Raw genomic sequence first — 18058 nt, 5'->3', positions numbered from 1 at the left:
CAGTTGAAAATTACAGGAGATTGACTTTAACATTAATTGCAACATTCCTATGTCTTATGTCTTTGGCTTTTTGAGACTGGTTACAGGTATTTATAATGCCCACCAATGAGAGTTCTTTGGGTGCTGTATAAATCAGCTTTCTTTCAAGGGATGTTCAGCAGAAGAATTGATCTATGGCTCCCATCATGCTGGTTAATAGAATGCTAGCTGGGAACAGCAGGAACTTGGACATTTAAAACTGGGGGAGGCTTGTTCCAGCAATTCATATATCTGAATTTACATAAGTGTTCTGTATGATTCTAAACATAATTCTGCATATAATCTAGCACCAAATCCTCGCAGATAACCCAGTTTTTTGTCTCCCAACTACTTAAATTCTAATTTAAATTTAATATCAGGATTGTTGTGAGACGTGTATTAAACTCGCAGTGCAATGAGCAGATGTTCACATGCTTCTGAGTCTCTCTAGCTCAACAGCCAATCACGCTTCCATTTTCTAACCAATCCCTGAGCATAAGAACAATAAGCCAATCGGTGCTTATGTGATACTAGTTACTAAGCGCCTCATCTTCCTTTTCATTTTGCACCTACGGTCACACTTTCTTTTCCCAAAAAAGAAAGGGAGGAAGAAAGAGGAAGAAAGAAAGAAAAAGAAAGAGAAAGGAAAAAAGAAAGAAAAAGAAAGAAAAGAAAAAAGATGTGGAAAAATCTCCTTTGCTGTTCAAGGTGCCTTGATAGTACAGTGATTTAGTGCACCCTGTTATTAACACAGCTGCCTGCAATTTCTGCTGGTTCGAATCTCTCCAAGGCTCAAGGTTGACTCAGCCTTCCATCCTTTCTAAGGTAGGTGAAATGAGGACCCAGTTTGTGGGGGCAATAAGCTGACTTTGTATAAAATATACAAAAGAATGAAGGCTATTGCTTAACGCATTGTAAGCCGCCCTCAGTCTCCAGAGAAGGGCGACATATAAATCAAAAAAAAAAAAGGTGCTTTTAGTGATTCGACAGCTACTCTTTATTTGGATCCCACGCCATTTATGCCACCACAGCAGGATTACAGGAACTGGGAGCCTAGCCAAGTAAAACATGCTTTCTGGTGACAGGGCTGCCACTGATGGTATACAGGGCAGGCGCTCCTTGAAAATGAAAATAAGGCCGTGATCCCAGTGCTGCTTCTCTGGAGATAGGCACTGCTTGAGAAATATTCTCCTTTATAGGTACTGCTTGAAAAATGCAAGCTCCGGGCTCAGAAATAATTAGCTTATCATTCGTCTATTTTTGCAACAGAACTATTCTGCTTGCCTTTAGTTATTTCAACAGAAAAAAAGAAAGATGAAAGCAAAACAACAATTTCTATGTAAAAAGTGTGTGATTCAAAAGAATATGGATGTTCAAAAACATTAAACCCTGTGTCAAAGTTAAATTAATATGTTTAATTACTTCTCAGAATATAAGTTTAGGAAATTATGACATATAGCTACTAAAAAAAAAAAAAATCCCTCCTCACCTCTAAGTGAGATTGTGCCTTCCTCAGTCTCAGATCCTCTACTGTGCAATAGTACCTTAATTGTTCCTAGCACTGCATTCTTCTGGACAGAGAGCTTTAATGGGGATCTGTTGGAGCCACTCTCCCAGTTTAGGAGTCACACAGCCTTGAGTGCTCCTATCACCACTGGGACCACTTTGGCCTTTAGTTTCCTCATGCTCGTTAGTTTCTCCTTCAGTTCCTGGTACTTCTTCAGTTTCTCATGTCATTCCTTCTTCCTGATGTTATTGCCACTTGGCACTGCTACATCGATCACCACCTGCTGTATAGTGGCCCTTGTCTGTTACCCCAATGTCTGACTGATTTGCCAGTACTTGGCTATCTAGAAGTCCTGCAGGACTTCTAGACAGGCAGTCCTGCACTGGCTGCCGGTGGTCCTCTGGATTCGTTTCAAGGTGCTGGTGCTCAACTATAAAGCCCTACATGGCTTAGGCCCGGGGTACTTGCAGGACCATCTTCTGCCATCCTCCCATCGTCCAGTGCGCTCTCACAGAGCGGGCCTCCTCAGGGTGCCATCAGTCAGACGATGTTGGCTGGCGGCCCGCAGGGGGAGAGCGTTCTCTGTGGGAGCGCCGACCCTCTGGAACGGTTTGCCCACTGGGTTCAGGACAGGTCCCGACCTCCTCTCCTTCCGCCACGAACTGAAGACGTGGCTTTTTCATCAAATGGACTGACCCGTTGAGGGTTTTTTTTTTACATTGTAATAATTTTAATTAATTTTAATTGGATTTTAATTTATATTTAATTCATTTTTATTGAATTAAATAAATTTTTATTGAATTTTTATCTTGTAAGCCGCCCTGAGTCCTTTGGGAGAAGGGCGGCATATAAATTGCAATAAAATAAAATAAAATAAAATAAAATAAAATAAATAATAAAATAAAATAAAATAATAAAATAAAATAAAATAATAAAATAAAATAAAATAAAATAAAATAATAAAATAAAATAAAATAAAATAAAATAAAATAAAATAAAATAAAATAAAATAATAAAATAAAATAATAAAATAAAATAAAATAAAATAAAATAATAAAATAAAATAAACTTAATCTTGCTTAATCTTGCTGTAGAATCTCTCATGTGGATTTTGCAGGATCTAGCCCTGTGTAGATGTTTCCGTGCCATTCAGTGCATGCTGTTCCTGTCTACATCTTGCACCATACTGCTATATGGTGGACTGTCTCTGAAGCCCTTCTACACAGTCTGTACCTTAAGTCCTACCTAGTGTGGTAGATTCCTGTTTTTATGGATGTACCACTTAGTACCTGCTATTGTGGTTGGCATGCATTAGGGAGAATGGTACAGATCAGGAAGGGTGCATGGGAATGTGCCAGACAAAGAATAATGGATGGAAACTGAACAAGGAGAGATTCAACCTGGAAATAAGGAGAAATTTTCTGACAGTGAGAGCAATCAACCAATAGAACAGAATTTGCCTTCAGAAGTTGTGGGAGCTTCATCAGTGGAGGCTTTCAAGAAGAGACTGGACTGCCATCTGTGAGAAATGGTGTAGGGCCGTGATGGCAAACCTATGGCATGCATGCCGGAGGTGGCACACAGTGCCCTCTCTGTGGGCATGTGAGCTGTTGCCCCAGTTCAGCTCTGCCGCACATGGGGGCGCACCTCCCGCCGGCCAGCTGGTCTTCAGGTCTCTGCCACGCATGCGTGGGGGCAGGGCATGTGCGGGGGGTATGTGTGTGCATGAACGGTGGGGCCGGGGCACATGCTGGGGGTGCATGCATGTATGGGGTGGGGTGTGTGCAAGCATGGGGGCGGGACTCATGCACGGGGGCCGCTCACCCATTGTATTTTGGGGGTTCGGGTGCGTGCGCATGCTTTGGGCACTCGGTCTGGAAGAGGTTAGCCATCACTTGTGTAGGGTCTCCTGCTTGGGCAAGGGGGGTAGCTGGACTAGATGACCTACAAGGTCCCTTCCAACTCTGTTAATCTGTTAAAGGTGCCGTGCCAGCCAGGAAGGGCATCGGGGTGGTTAGAGTGCAGGTTAGAGAGGGCACATAGAGGGCACTATGGTTTCAGTGAGAGCATGCAGAGATGCACAGAGGTGTATGAGACGTGCCATGGATCAGTGATGGTGTGCGGGGATAGGAAGATTGTGTGGGAGTGCATGAGAGGTGCTGTGCAGTTTGGGAAAGGGGAACAGATCAGGAAGGGTGTGCTGGGATATGTGAGAAGTACTCTGCTCTGGTCAAGGTGGCACAGTTTGGGAAGGGTATATGGGATTGAGCCTTGGTGGTGCAGCGGACTAAATGCTGTTATGTAGCATTTAGCTGCCTGCTGCCTGCAATTAGTGCAAGTTTAAATCTCACCAGGCTCAAGGTTGGCTCAGCTTTCCATCCTTCCTTCCTTCCGAGGTAGGTAAATTGAGGACCCAGATTGTGGGGGCAATAAGCTGACTTTGTAGAAACACCGCTTATGGGGGGCCAAAAGCCCTAATAAGCAGGTATATACAAAAAAATGAAGGCTATTGCTATAAGTGCATGGTAAGCCGCCCTGAGTCTTCGGAGAAGGGCGGCATATAAATTGAACCAATAAATAAATAAATAAATAATTGCATAAATGGCCACAATGGCACAAGAGCAGAAGGGCTGGGGAAGTTGCACAGATGGGGGAAACTTACCTGAGTAACTTGCATTTGGCAGTGCTGAAGTGACTACAATTTTCATTCTTATAGGAGTAATGCATCGTGGCATTCTGTAAGTTAGCTATTTGAGGTACCTTAGTTCAATAACTGTTGCCCTATAATGCACTTTTTCATCTATTAGAGTATAATTGAAGGTTGCAAGCAAACTGATAGGAGAGTTTTAATAGTAAAATGGGCACCAATAAATTTTATAACCAGCCAACCAACCAACCAACCAACCAACCAACCAACCAACCAACCAAACAAACAAACAAACAAACAAACAAACAAGTTTTTGAAGTGGAATAGTTTAAAAGTGTCTGTAACAAATTTATTAAGGCTGCTCTGAAAATTATCCAGAATACATACACTGAAATTCATGGGGAACGTAGCATTTTTCTCTGTTGTTCATTAAAGAAGCCAGATATTTTAGCAATTTATGCAGGCCTGGAGAGAAAGTAGATTACTCTTAGAGTAACTTTTAACCAACTTAAGAGTTTTCCAACCAGTTCACTTTAATATGATTTGTTTTTTTCTTTCTTCATATTCAGATAGTATAGTATAATAAATCAATGCAATGTAATGTAGTATAAAGTACACTATAATAAATATAATATCGGTATAATTACTATACTATACTATACTATACTATACTATACTATACTATACTATACTATACTATACTATACTATACTATACCTTCTTTGAATTAAGTAATTAGTGATATTTATAACGTTGCCCAGCTCACAAACTCTGGTATGTTTGCTAATGTTCTTTGCTGCTTAAGCGCTAGGGTTCAGCACCTAAAGGTTTAGCAATTCTTCAAACCTTTGGATTGAGCAGCATGAAATAAAATTATCCAATATATAACTCTAAAAAATCCCAGTCATCATAAGAAGAAAACGTCATTTATCACAACCAGCATATACATATGCCTGCTGCTCTATGTTTTATGCAGCTTTTCTTTATCAGATCTTGTTCTGTTGCTTTCTTCTTATACTCCTCCAATTTAAATTAAAAGGCCGTAGTTCAAAAAATGTATTGCCCCTTCTTTCCCTTGTGGTCCTGGTTCACACTTCAAAATACAATCCTCACACCTGTCCTGCCTATAATTACCTTTGGTCTTCAGTGCCCATCACTTTCCAATAGGCATCCTTAGTGAAGGGAGAGTGAGAAAAGGAGAAAAGGGGCTGCCACAAAACTTAATTCAATCATGGTGACCCATGCTCAATTGAACAGCCACAACGGCTCAGAAGGGGTCCCTGTGCAAAGGGAGGGCAATCAGCCAAGTGTCCAGGGAAAGAATTAATTGTGGGTGACAATATGTAAACAGTGCCAATGAATAGGAAGTGCAGGTGTGAGCCACCAAGGCCATCCTTGAGACTTTTTCACATGAATTTTAGTTCCTTCACTGCTGACCTGCTCCTTAAAATGTGATTAGTGTTGGCACTGGGAAACCATTCAGGGGGTCAGGAGTTTGTAGATATTAATCACTTCGAGGTAGGAGGAATGGCAAGCGTGGAAAGTGACAATGAAAGGAGAAAGTCTTTCTTTAAAAAGGGCAGAGCATAAGAACACCAGAAGAAATCTGTTAAACTTTTAAGAGGTTTTGTTCAGCCTTGTGATGTAGCTTCTCTATTCAAATATATTGCAGGCTTTAAATTTAGGGACTGTAGAAGACTTTGTTTTGGGTTTAAGGCATACTTTCTTGAGATTCAGTGCCATTTTAGTAAGTGGGCCTATTTTCTATCTAATTTCATGTTTGTGCTATAAGCTACTGCTTGTTTTACACCTTTTGTTAGGAAGTGCTATTTTGCTGGGAAATAACTGTAAAGCAATCCATACAACCTGGTCGCAGTTTGAGAATGACCCTTTTTGTTCTCTTCTTTTCAGCTATTCCTGCCTGACTTCCCCATGTAAGGCCACACCTGCAAAACAGGTGGTCATCCATCTCCAATTATAAGGACATGGATACAACCTGTGAGCCTCTGCAGAGTGGAGTGGGGAAGTCCTTCTATTTTGTACAACCTTCGTGAAATCCTTGAAACTCTATTTCTCTACATGCCATAATTAGTCTGTGATTATATTAATTGGTTACATATTTGTTGACACTGGAGTAAGTAGAAGGAAAGGTTATAGGTTCTTCCGCTCTCCTTTTCTGCAACTTTATCCTGCTTTCCTCATATGTCTTTTAATTTCCAAACTGCCCACCCCTAGCTTTTGGAAATAATTTTGTAAATGAAGGGTTCAAGGAAAGGAATGCAGCACATCAATTCCTTTGACAATACCCCTGTGCAAGCACATGTATTCTGTTACATTTTTTAGGATGATGTCTATCAACCAAAAGATAAAGGTTAATATATACCACAGGGCAATACTGCAGAAAGCTGATTATAAAAATTTACTTGATGAGTAGTTTTACTTGGCATTATGTTAGTGGCAAGGAAAATTGCTAAATTTACTGAAATATTTTAAAATTTACTCTAAAGCTAAGAGTGTGATTAGTATTAGTGTTTTTTAAAAAAGCTTGTGTATTCATTTTAAAAGTTGTAAAGATATTCTTATGCTATAAAGATTTTTTTTCACCCTTCGTACACACTAATTTCAACTACAATATTTGATTCACAGATCTGTTTTTATGGAAACTCTGGAGCAAACTTCATCCAAGTCTTTGTTTGCAAAATGGGTTGAGTGTTATACTATGGGATTAGTTTCAGGAATTAGCTTTTTTCATAAAACATAAAATCTCTATTGCATTTACTGTACAGATATTCTTACCCTTCTGCTGCCATGGTATTTGTGGATTAATCAGTCTTATACTTTTATTTAGTTACATTTGTATTGTTAGTTTTATTTGATCACATTTCATAAATTAATATTTCTTTTGAAGAATGAGCACATTCTGTTTTTAAATAATTTATACCTAGCAAACACTTTTCTAGAAGTTACATTCTTTCCTATAATTACTCCAACACCTACAATCACAGGATGCATCAGGGAGTCAAAACCATATATTCAGGAATATATATATATATTCTCAATTATAATTAGGTCACTTCGGTACCATCTATAATGTCAACCAATCTCAAACTACTCACTCATTCTTTAACTAAAGTATAAAAAGAGAATTGCTATTCTTAGAGGCATATTCTACAACTACTTGAAGTTCTCAGCATGTGACAATTTCTGTCAACCTCCTTGGGCTCAGCAGTTAAGGAGAGTTTGTCAATACTTGGATGGGAGCCCACAAAAATTCCCAAACTGTTATCTAGACAAAAATGTTGGAAAGCATCCTAGAAGACAAACCACGTGTACATTGTTGCTAATAAAAAACATGGACATGTCCATGTAGTCACCAGGAGTTGAGATTGAATGTAGGGAATCCTATATTTTTATGGCTACTGAAAGTTCAAAGAGGAAGTCAGGAAAGATCATAAGGAGGCCTTCAGTGAAGAGAGAAAAGGCAAAAGTAAAGGAAACAGAACCTTGGATAGCTCCATGTAAATCCTGAGTTGAGTATCTCCACTATTTGAATAGAAAGATGTTGTCTTATAATACTGTGAACACTTGGAGACCTACTTGATGCATGGGATCTTCTTGGTCTTGAAGATACCCCTGGTGCTCTCATGCCATTACGCACAATCCAATAGTGAAAGTGATTGCTGAGCTCATGTCAGAAACAAGAATTGTGTAATGCCTCTGCTTCAAGAGGAATGCACATCAACCTGTATATTTTCCAGCATTTGATCACCATTTGGAGACTAAGTATGCAAGATGACTGGCCTGACTCTAAGTCTGTGGGTTTCAAAATGCAGTAACATGAGAACCATAGAATATCAAAATATCAAAATACTGACTAATTGAGGACAGTTTTCCAATTCAATAAAGGTTTAAGTCCTACAGTTACCCTCTTCAAGTCCTGCTGGGTTGCCTCATTGTGGTACTGTGGGTGTTTGTGAGAGGAATAAATAAAGAATGCCAAAAGTGTATGTCTGAAGTACATAATCCTAACAGGGTTATCAAAAGTATGAAGGTCACCCCAGCTGCTCAGTGAAAGCAAGCAGGAATCTATTGGGAAGCAATAATATAGAAAGATGCTGGAGAGAAAATATCATTTTAGTGACAGTGGCAAAGGCATCACTTCATACTGTGCAAGAGGAGGCAGTGGTAAATTAATCCTGTATTTTACCAATGAATCCATATGGATAGGCGATATAAGGTGATTGATGATATACTTGCTAGACAATAGCCCCTCAACTTGGATGGCATTCAATATGCTATTGAGGAAGAATGGAGGATCTTTTGGCGTACTAATGTTAATTATGACTTGGCTGTATTAAAGATTGCAGGATGTCTAATGATGCTAATGTTGCCACAAGAAAAAATAAAACACACAACTGCAAAGATAGAATTACAGTGGGAAGATGGAACATAACAAGCCTGGGAAAACTCAGCACAAAGAGAGATGAAATGAATTGACTACACATTAACATCCTAGCCTTGGAAAATTGAGACCGACGCTTTCAGTCAGATAATAACAGTGTTTACTACTCAGAACACACACAAACACACATACACCCCCATCCCCCCAAAGAAGAATGGTATGGCTTTCATAGTCAGGAAGGGTTCAGCAAAAACAGTGCTTGTTACAATGCAATCAATGACTAAATAATATCAATTATGCTTCATATTAACCTTTTAATAAGATAACTATTGAAGTTTATACTCTAACCACTGATGCAGGAAAGGAGATTGATGAGTTTTATGATTAATTTAATTTGAAATCAATAGAACATGCAAGCCAGATATGCTGCTATACTAATTTTTTCCTCAAAGTTATACTTTTTAGCAAAATGTTTTGCTAACTGTAGTTTTTTTTGTCCATGCCAGCAGAGTTGGCACGCTTTGAATTCCTTCAACCAAACAGTGCCATCTATCGGTGACCCAGGAAGCGTGCCTTTTCTATCATAGTATGGATCCCACCCTGTTGATGTTCCATAAGGCTATTCTCCCACATCTCGGCTTAAGGAAGATGGCACCCAACCTAGTTGGAATTGAGCAACCAGATCCCATCCTTTGAGCTGTGATTTTATTGTTTTTTATATTGTGAGCTGCCAAGAGCTGGTTTGGACTCTTGTGGCACTTAATTAAATAAATAAATAAATAAAGAAATCCCCCCCCAAATCTATTACTATTGCAATTCGTGTTTTCCTGGCCCCTTTATAGAGGATAGAAAGGCAGTCTCTTCCTACAGTCATCCTACTTTAATTCTAGAAGTTTCACTTCATTCCTTTTTTATACTCACCCTCCCCCCCCCAAGATACTCTCTTGACACTACCAAAATAACTATCTGTTCTGCATACAGTCCCACATAATATATTTATTTTCTTCTATTTTATTTATCAATTCATGTCTTTTACCATTTCCTCGCATTATTTTCCAGTTTGGGGTCTTTCATTTAGCCTGGTCATAGTGACCTTTGCCACTCTTTATGACTTTCACCAATGGAGGCTTTCACATAAGTAAAATAGTGAAGGTCTAAACTTGGCTATCAGCCGGGCCAGATGCAGCTTTCCCAACAAATAAGGACAGTACCTATAAAGTTTGACACATTTTCCCCAGTATGTCACAAGAACTTCTGAAGCCCAGTTTTACTGCCAGCAGACTCACTCTATTCAATGCAAGCTACATTTTCTACTCTCTACACTAAGGATGTTGCCTGCATCCCACCAACTGTGTATTGATGCACACTTAGGATGCTTTCTGTTTAGTACTGTACTACTTTTGCTTGTGAAGCAGGCTTCTCAAATGTTACATTTCCTTCAGGGGTATCTGTCAGAGGTCACCAGTAACTGGTGGGGGAAATGCTAAAACCAGTAATTAACAAGGACCCAACAAGATGAGGCAGATCCACTCCTTGTCTCTCCACCCCTTCCCTACCTCCTTCCCTCTTTCTCCTAATATGCTTCCCGAGCAGAACAGAACACTTTTTCCTCACAACTTTTAAAATTTTGTGCAATAGGCTACTGACTGCCCATCCCTGTTGCAAGAGGGGGTGGGCAACCAGAACCCTAGATCTCGGTCAACAGTCTCTGGCCCAGTTATGGTTTGTATTTGTTGAGAAGGTGGCTTCCGCCAGTCTTAGTTTAGCCAAGGAAAATCAGCACATGTAAGATTAGTCTCCCGCTCAGCCTGTCATGAAAAAGCAGAAAATGGAGTGAGTTACTCTGATGTTTAGGATAAAACTGGGGGGGGGGAGTGGGGGAGAGACAGGCGCTGTTCAGCCAGAACAAAAAAAAACCCCCTTCTTGAGGCTTTCTTGGAAGGTCACTTCTTTATGAGATGTACCATCGGAAGCGCGGGCAGCGAGGAGAGGAAAAAAACCCAAACCCTTTGCTACCTCAGATTGTGGAGGGGCTAAAAAAGAAAAACCCGGAGAGGCTGGGAAAGTTCCCTCGGCCTGTCAGTCACCCGGGCTTGGCCTAAATTGGCCCCGCCCTGCCCCGGCAGTGGGGTTTATAATGGGAATCCTGCCTCCCAATGGCTCAGGCTGAAGTGTTTAACCTGTTGCGGCCGGAGGGGTAGATCGCCCTCGCTCTCATCTGCGCACAGACTGTGTGGCAGGGGGATAAAGTCGCCGGCGCTCGGGTTTCCCCGGATAGCCTTTTATTATTGTTATTATTATTTTTAAAGGGAGGCAGAAGCAAGTCGAAGCCCCTCAGAGTTAACACCTCGAATCCGCTGCCTTATACGCAGCGGATTGTCCTGAGGCTGCGATATTCCTTACTGCTCTCCGAGGGACCATGCCTGCCAGATTTGGGGGCTTGGTGACTGCTCGCTTGCTTTCGTTGTTGCTGCTGCTGCTGCTGCTTCTCTCGCAGGTCCACCTCCACAGAACCACGGGCCCCCGGGTGAGTGTAACCCCGCCGCCCAGCCTCTTGTCCCCTCTTTTGGTACGGGAGGAGGGTGCTTCAAACAAACTTTTCTGATTTAACTCTCTTCGTGCTAGCCCTTGGATCTGGTTTTACTCCCTTCTTGACAGGCGTTCTGCTGTGTAACTATTTAAACAGGACTTGGAGGCTTTTTTTTAAAAAAAAAGCTTGTTAAAGTTATAAAAGAAACCCCCTTCCTCTCCATGTAAATACATACTTGGTTCTAATGGAGAAATAATTTACACATTTTGTTTTCTTTCAAACTTCGGGAGCCCCGGTGTTTGAAAAGATGGCCTTTTACCGTTATGAAAAGCGGTTCTTGTAGAGCAAGTTGGAGAGTTATTATAGGAAGGAAAAATGTGGTGGCTTTGAGGAGTTTTCAGCCCTGGTTTTTAATATTGTGGTTTTAATCCCAGGGATAAATTTGAGGGACCAAAGATCTGTTATAAATGAACATATGGGTGGGTTAAAATTTAGCATTCTCTTGTTAAATTTGCATGGAACAAAGAATTGCCATGCAGTCTAAACAAATCACTAGGACTTTGTTTTATTTTTCCAAATGAGGATTAAATAAATGTTAGTTTAAAAATTAACCTTTCCCCAATCACTCTCATGCCTTAGATTTAGGCTTGGTGGAAAGAAGTCTGTGTTTTAATTTATGCTAGAAGGATTGGCTAAATTAAATTTAAATGCTTCTCTCCCAGAAAGTTTTTTTTAAGAGCAGTGTAATCTAGTTTTACAGCTAGCAGCCCCATGCATACTTTAAAGCAAAATTTGAACTAAATAGAATTTATTTCAAAGAAACTGGGATAAAATAGCATGTAATGAAATGAGCTTGTAGTTCACAAGGTTTGTGCCTTTTAATAAAATGTGTTAGTCTGAAAAGGTGCTTCCAGACTCCTGTTGTTGTTTCTTTTGCTCCTGAGTTAAGGCAATTCTTCTAAAATGGATAGAATTGGCCTGCCTATATTAAGTTTCAGTTCTTAGTCCTTTTTGCCTGCCAGCCCCTTAAAAATATACTTTAGGACTAAATCTGATAAAAGTGCCTTCTGTTTATTTAACTCTATTGCTGGATATGCATATGTATGTTAATTCTAATATCTAATCCAAGTCTGTAGAGTTTTCATGAGCGGAAGTTGCTACTGAGAAGGCAGGCAGAGATTTAAAGAATTCAGTGGCAGTGCATTGTGGTAAGCATCACTGAATGAAAGCTAGAAGGCCACACAAACATCTGTCATTGTAAGAATGTTTGATGTGTTTTAAGGAGAAAGGGAAAAGTATGCTGTCTAGCTGTACCTTTTAGCCCCTTTTATGACCAGATGTGTAGCAATAGTTAAAATGTGGCAGATTGAATCCAGTGCATGTCATAAATCCTTAGACTCAAGAATTCCAAAGGCAGCAGAAATTTGGGGTTTCTATTTAAGTCTGCACAAAGGATGTATTACCTAAAGTTTTACTGCATACCAATTTAAGCCATGCTATTATGTAAGATAATGGCAGCTGCCTTTCAACACTTGAGAGCATGTATAGAATCTATGCTTGGACCCCAAATGGTGGTATCTGAAAGGCTTAATTGGGAACAGTTGATCTGAGAAGTAAAACACATGGATGTTGGCCTATATAAACTGCACAAGCTTGTCTATTAAATTAAAACCAAGTACAGCTTTTAATGTACTTGACTTTACAAGCCTCTCTAATTGCTCCCTGTGCTACATCCTTAAAAAAAAAATTAAAAGCTATTTCAAGAGATTCTCGGGTCATTGAAAGGCAGCTGCTGATTTGTCACCTTCTTGCCACATGGCTTCAGCAAACCCTTTTCAGATTGTACTTTAATATGTCTTTTCCTAGCTGGGTCACAGCCAATATTTTCCTTCCATCTTTGTTGAGGAAGATCTATGTCCTTTAAAACGCTTACTTGTTTCCTCTTCAGTGTAAAACTCTGTATTGAATGATGTTCAACTCATAAATTCTGACTCCAATTCCTTCCCAAGTGATTTGTTTGAAAAGTATGGTGGTTTTGTTTTCCCCCCATTAGTTTGTTAGCACATTGAAAGTGAAAGGGGCTTATCCTGTCCGATACCCTTTATCCTGCTGATTAGGTTCTGCCAATAAAGCTGTCAGTATTATCCTCGTGCAATGCTTTATGCTCCTATCTGCATAACAAAACACTATTTGAATAATTCATTGTAGCCTTTTTTTATGTGATAAAAAAGTTAGGCCAATATCTTCTTTGCTAAACTACATCTTCTTAAGAAATTGCTTCCAGGGTTTTGTTTTATTTATAATGGAGAGAGAGCAATGGAGCACAGAAAGTTAGCAGAATTGCCTTAGCTTAGGCTTGGAAATCTGGATTTGTGGAACATTAGTACTTGCAATTGAACTAGAAATTGTGAAAGTATTCCAAAATGCCAAAAAATTATAACATTACTTGCTATTGTTTTCCATGAATATGAACGGTCTGAGAAAGAAAAAAAGATTGACTCCCTAATTAATGAACAAGCTAATGAAAAGTTGTATGTTGTATCTCTAGATTCCCCACTTAATCAAAAGAGCAGCACTTTTTTTTCCTGTTCTAAATCTAAATAAAATAAAAATATTTTGAATTATGAGAGATCAAAATCCAACTTTAGGATGAATCAGGTATTTTCGGATTCTACTACCCCATTAAATGCTGGAAAAAGGTACAGGTGTGTCTGTGTGTATATATAAGGGAGAGGGGCTTTGAGAAAACTTATTTATTTACTGAATTTGAACTCTGCTGCAATAAAAGAAATACAAAGAAAAAGGTAAAAGATCCATTGTAAAAGGTAAAAAAGAAACAATACCATGCATTGTTCAGTCTAATGGCACCAACATATTTTTCTAGAGTTCTCCAAACAATTGTTTTCTGTAAATTGTTGAAAACTAAGTAGAATGGGATCAAATAGAAATACCAGGAGTGGGGGTGGGGAGGACTAATACAAATGTAGGTACACCCACTCAGAAAGGGCCTCTTTGAGACCTATTGATATGCATGTAACTTTAGGATTTCAGGTTATGAGCTATGGTGGCGCAGTGGTTAGAATGTAGTACTGCAGGCTACTTCTGCTGCCTGCTGGCTACCTGCAGTTCGGTAGTTCAAATCTCACCAGGCTCAAGGTTGATTCAGCCTTCCATCCTTCCGAGGTTGGTAAAAATGAAGACCCATATTGTTGGGAGCAATAGGCTGAGTCTGTAAACCACTTAGAGAGGGCTGTAAAGCACTGTGAAGCAGTATATAAGTGTAAGTGCTCTTGCTATTGTGTACTCTTCGTTCTAGTTAACATATTAAAATCATGAAGCTTCAGCTAGATGATTCCTAGTGCTGTCACCCAAAGGACATCACACAAGTATTCCATTGTTCCCTCTTCAGTGTTTTGCAAGAAAAAACAAAGGGAAAACAAGAGGATTTCTAGTATGAAGAGAAATTATATGGCATCATCATAGATGCTATGAATGAAACAGGGAGTTTGCCTAAAACAGATCTATTCTGGGAGTCTTTTAGGCTAGACTACATAATCGATGTTGCCAGGAATCTTTTTTGCTTATTTATTGGACAAGCACAGATAGTTTACCCAAAAGCCAAATACTTGTATAAACCTTTTCATATTGATTACCCTGAGTTTTAAAGAAACTATGCAGCAGCAGCAGCATATTAAAATAGTGCAAACTGTTTGAAAGCAGACAGCTTTTTTTTTAAACATCAAGCTGTTGAATGTGTTGAATGGGTCTGATAAGAATGAATGGTGACACAAGAATGGTGCTGAATTAGGCAGAGTCACCAGACAGAAGACCCAGATGTTTCACTCTCTGATAATTTTAACAGTTTCTGGAGAGAAGAATGCAAGGAACTCCAGCTTTATCTCAATCAGCAGGGCAAAACAAAAACTTGATATAATTAATCCCACTTGGATTCATCCGTCTTTCCCATTCTTTTTGTGCTCCAATTTGGCTTACTCATTATATCAGACAGTGGATTTCTGTTTGGCTACTCTTTTTGTTTCCCCCCCATGAAATTTTAAAATTGAGCATAATTTCTGAAGAGATTAGAATGTCAATCTCTATCAAAGGGGAAAAAAACCCACTACAGTATAGGAAAACCGTGTTCTCTGATTATGTTTTGGATCCATCCAAATACTATTCATAGAAAATGGGCGCAACAAGAAGTACAACAACTTGAATAGTTTTCTTCACTGGAAATAACCCTGTCACTTCTCCCATACAGATTTTGCCATGAATGCTCTATTACTCAGGCCACATTATCTGATTCAAATAGCAGCCCAACCTGTATTTCCTCTGCTTTCTGAAGTTTGGGGGTGAGAGTAGGGATTTCTTGTGTCGTATTGAGCTCCACAAACGTACATCCTGAGTGAGTAGATTGCGTCATATGGTTGAGTAATTGTATTATTAGACAATTGTCTAATAATAATATTAGACCATTCAATAATCAAACCATGTCTGATTCTTTAAAACACTTTAAAATAAGTTTTGTTTGGGCATTTTCTTCACTTTGTTCTGAACTGTCTTGCCTGAATGCATTGGTTGGTGGAATTGTCCTTTTAAGAGAGTACTCTGATCTTGTAGGAATGATGTAACTTTTGTTTCAGATTTCTCTGAATTTGTTTCAAGACCTCAAAACTGATGTCATATGTTTATAACCAATTTGGTGTTCTTGCTCATCCTTGAAGAGAAATTTTATATTCTTGACCATTTGGCTGTGACTGATGATTGTGTTCAGCAACATCTAGAGGACAGAACATTCTTCACAGCAGCAAGTTTATTGCAGCCATTGGTCAATCAATCAATACAATTGAAACGCAATGCAGTAAAATCCACCACATGATCATAGTGTTAATAAACAAAATTGGGTTAACACTGTTGATAAAGTTACAAAGGCAGAACTGGGCATCTCATCTTAATAGTGATATAGAAAACTTTGCAACTGCTTTAGTTACATTTAGTTACATTATCTGCAAGGCAACAAGTATCATAGAATCAATAATTTCTCTCAGGGAACCTTAGAAATAATGGGTGTACAAATTCCTTACATCCCAAGAAGGTACAATAAAGAAGGGCACAGGCAACAGGTTGCAGTTTGATGGTTGCCTTTGTCCCAGAGTCACAAAGGCAACCATCACTGAGAGATAGAGGTTTTGATAATTTCTTCTCTGATATATAGGTAGTCCTTTTTTTTTTTTTTTTGGCTTTAATTTATATGCCGCCCTTCTCCGGAGACTCAGGGCAACTTACAATGCGTTAAGCAATAGCCTTCATACTTTTGTATATTTATACAGTGTCAGCTTATTGCCCCCACAACCTGGGTCCTTGACTTATGACCACAATTGAGCCCCAAATTTCTGTTGCTAAACAAGACAACTGTTAAGTGAGTTTTCTCCCATTTTACAACCTTTCTTGCAGCAGATAGACTAGACTAGACTAGACTAGACTAGACTAGACTAGACTAGACTAGACTAGACTAGACTAGACTAGACTAGACTAGACTAGACTAGACTAGACTAGACTAGAATAGAATAGAATAGAATAGAATTCTTTATTGGCCAAGTCTGATCGGACACACAAGGAATTTGTCTTTGGTGCATATGCTCTCAGTGTACATAAAAAGACAAGATACACTCGTCAAGAATCACAGGGCACAACACCCAGTGACAGTCATACGGTACAATAACCAATCAAATCATACTAGGAAACAATATCAATATAAATCGCAAGGATACAAGCAACAAACTTACAGTCATGCAGTCACAACTGGGAGGAGATGGGCGACAGGAACAATGAGAAGACCAGTAGCAATAATAATGCAGCCTAATGTGAACAGTTTGACAGTGCTGAGGGAATTATTTAGTTTGACAGTGTTGAGGGAATTATTTGTTTAGCAGAGTGATGGCGTTAAGTGAATCACTGCAGTTAATAACATGGTTGTTAAGTGAATCTGGCCTCCCCACTGATGTTGCTTATCAGAAGGTCACAAAAGGTGATCACATGACTGTGAGACACTGCAACCCTACTAAATACATACCAGGTGCCAAGCATCCAAATTTTGATTGCATGACCACTGGGATGCTGCAACAGTCGTAAGTGTGAAAAACGGTCATAAGTCACTTTTTTCAGTGCCATTGTAACTTTGAACAGTCACTAAACAAATAATTGTAAACCAAGGTCTACCTGCAGTATATTCTTCATTGGGCTTGTGCTTGTTTCTCATGATAATTTCATCTTTGCTTAATTATGTCCCTTTGTGCAAGTCATAATTTTAATGCAATCCATAAATGGCCCAGGGCTATGTCTGAAACTGGTCTGTACAAAATTATATTTTGGTAGATGTTTTATCTGTGATAATCATTTGCTGCTTAACAGAATGTGTGGTTGTTTTGAGCTGTATCTCTTGATATATCTATCGATGTGTTTTATAGCTTTTTATATCATAAATCCTTTCTAAGTATAAAGATATCTAGCAAAGCAGTTCCCTGCAGTGATGGTGTGATGTGATACCATAAAAATCTTTTACTGCAGTGTAGTGCACTCATTACATAGGTAGGTTCTGGGAAATCTCTTTTTTGTCCTTTCCATATTTTTCACCAAGGAACACAAGGTACTTTACTGATAGAGATAGTAATAAAAATGCTAACTCCTCTAGAGCGATAAATCAAACTTTATAGAAGTTTTAACTCTATAAAGCATAACAAAGTATCTGCATTTACAACCAGATATTAGAATGATTTTTGAAAGCCCTTTCGTTTACTCTTGACAAAAGAGAAGCTTGGTGTATTCATAAGATTTAAGACTTCTGTATACCATAACTGTTTATTCATTTCATTTAATATAAGATTAATTAAAGTGAGAATACTAGAAAGTCCTAGCTTTAATGCGGAAAACTGCTTTGTTCTGTTTGGAATAACA

At 39.0% G+C, this 18058-nt stretch overlaps 1 protein-coding gene across 7 annotated transcripts in view; it reads left to right on the top strand.

Moving 5' to 3' along the window:
• Window positions 1-10674: 10674 nt before the first annotated feature.
• The window catches only part of SMOC1 (SPARC related modular calcium binding 1), a 68874-nt gene continuing 61490 nt past the window's right edge, over window positions 10675-18058 (top strand). For 4 of the 7 annotated variants that reach the window (XM_034417658.3, XM_034417655.2, XM_034417654.2 and 1 more), the window contains exon 1: window positions 10702-11101. In XM_034417658.3, coding sequence (XP_034273549.1) covers window positions 10994-11101 — 108 coding nt within the window. In that variant the 5' untranslated portion in view covers window positions 10702-10993. Of the gene's footprint in view, window positions 11102-18058 lie in introns of all 7 variants that reach the window. The other 3 variants (XM_034417656.3, XM_034417657.3, XM_034417659.3) reach the window with 2 other exon arrangements.

The sequence above is a fragment of the Pantherophis guttatus genome, chromosome 1, assembly GCF_059756535.1.
Source record: "Pantherophis guttatus breed Tessera chromosome 1, ASM5975653v1, whole genome shotgun sequence".
Classification (NCBI taxonomy): domain Eukaryota; kingdom Metazoa; phylum Chordata; class Lepidosauria; order Squamata; family Colubridae; genus Pantherophis; species Pantherophis guttatus.
The sequence above is the reverse complement of the archived record's forward strand: the minus strand, read 5'-3'. Positions and strand labels throughout refer to the sequence as shown.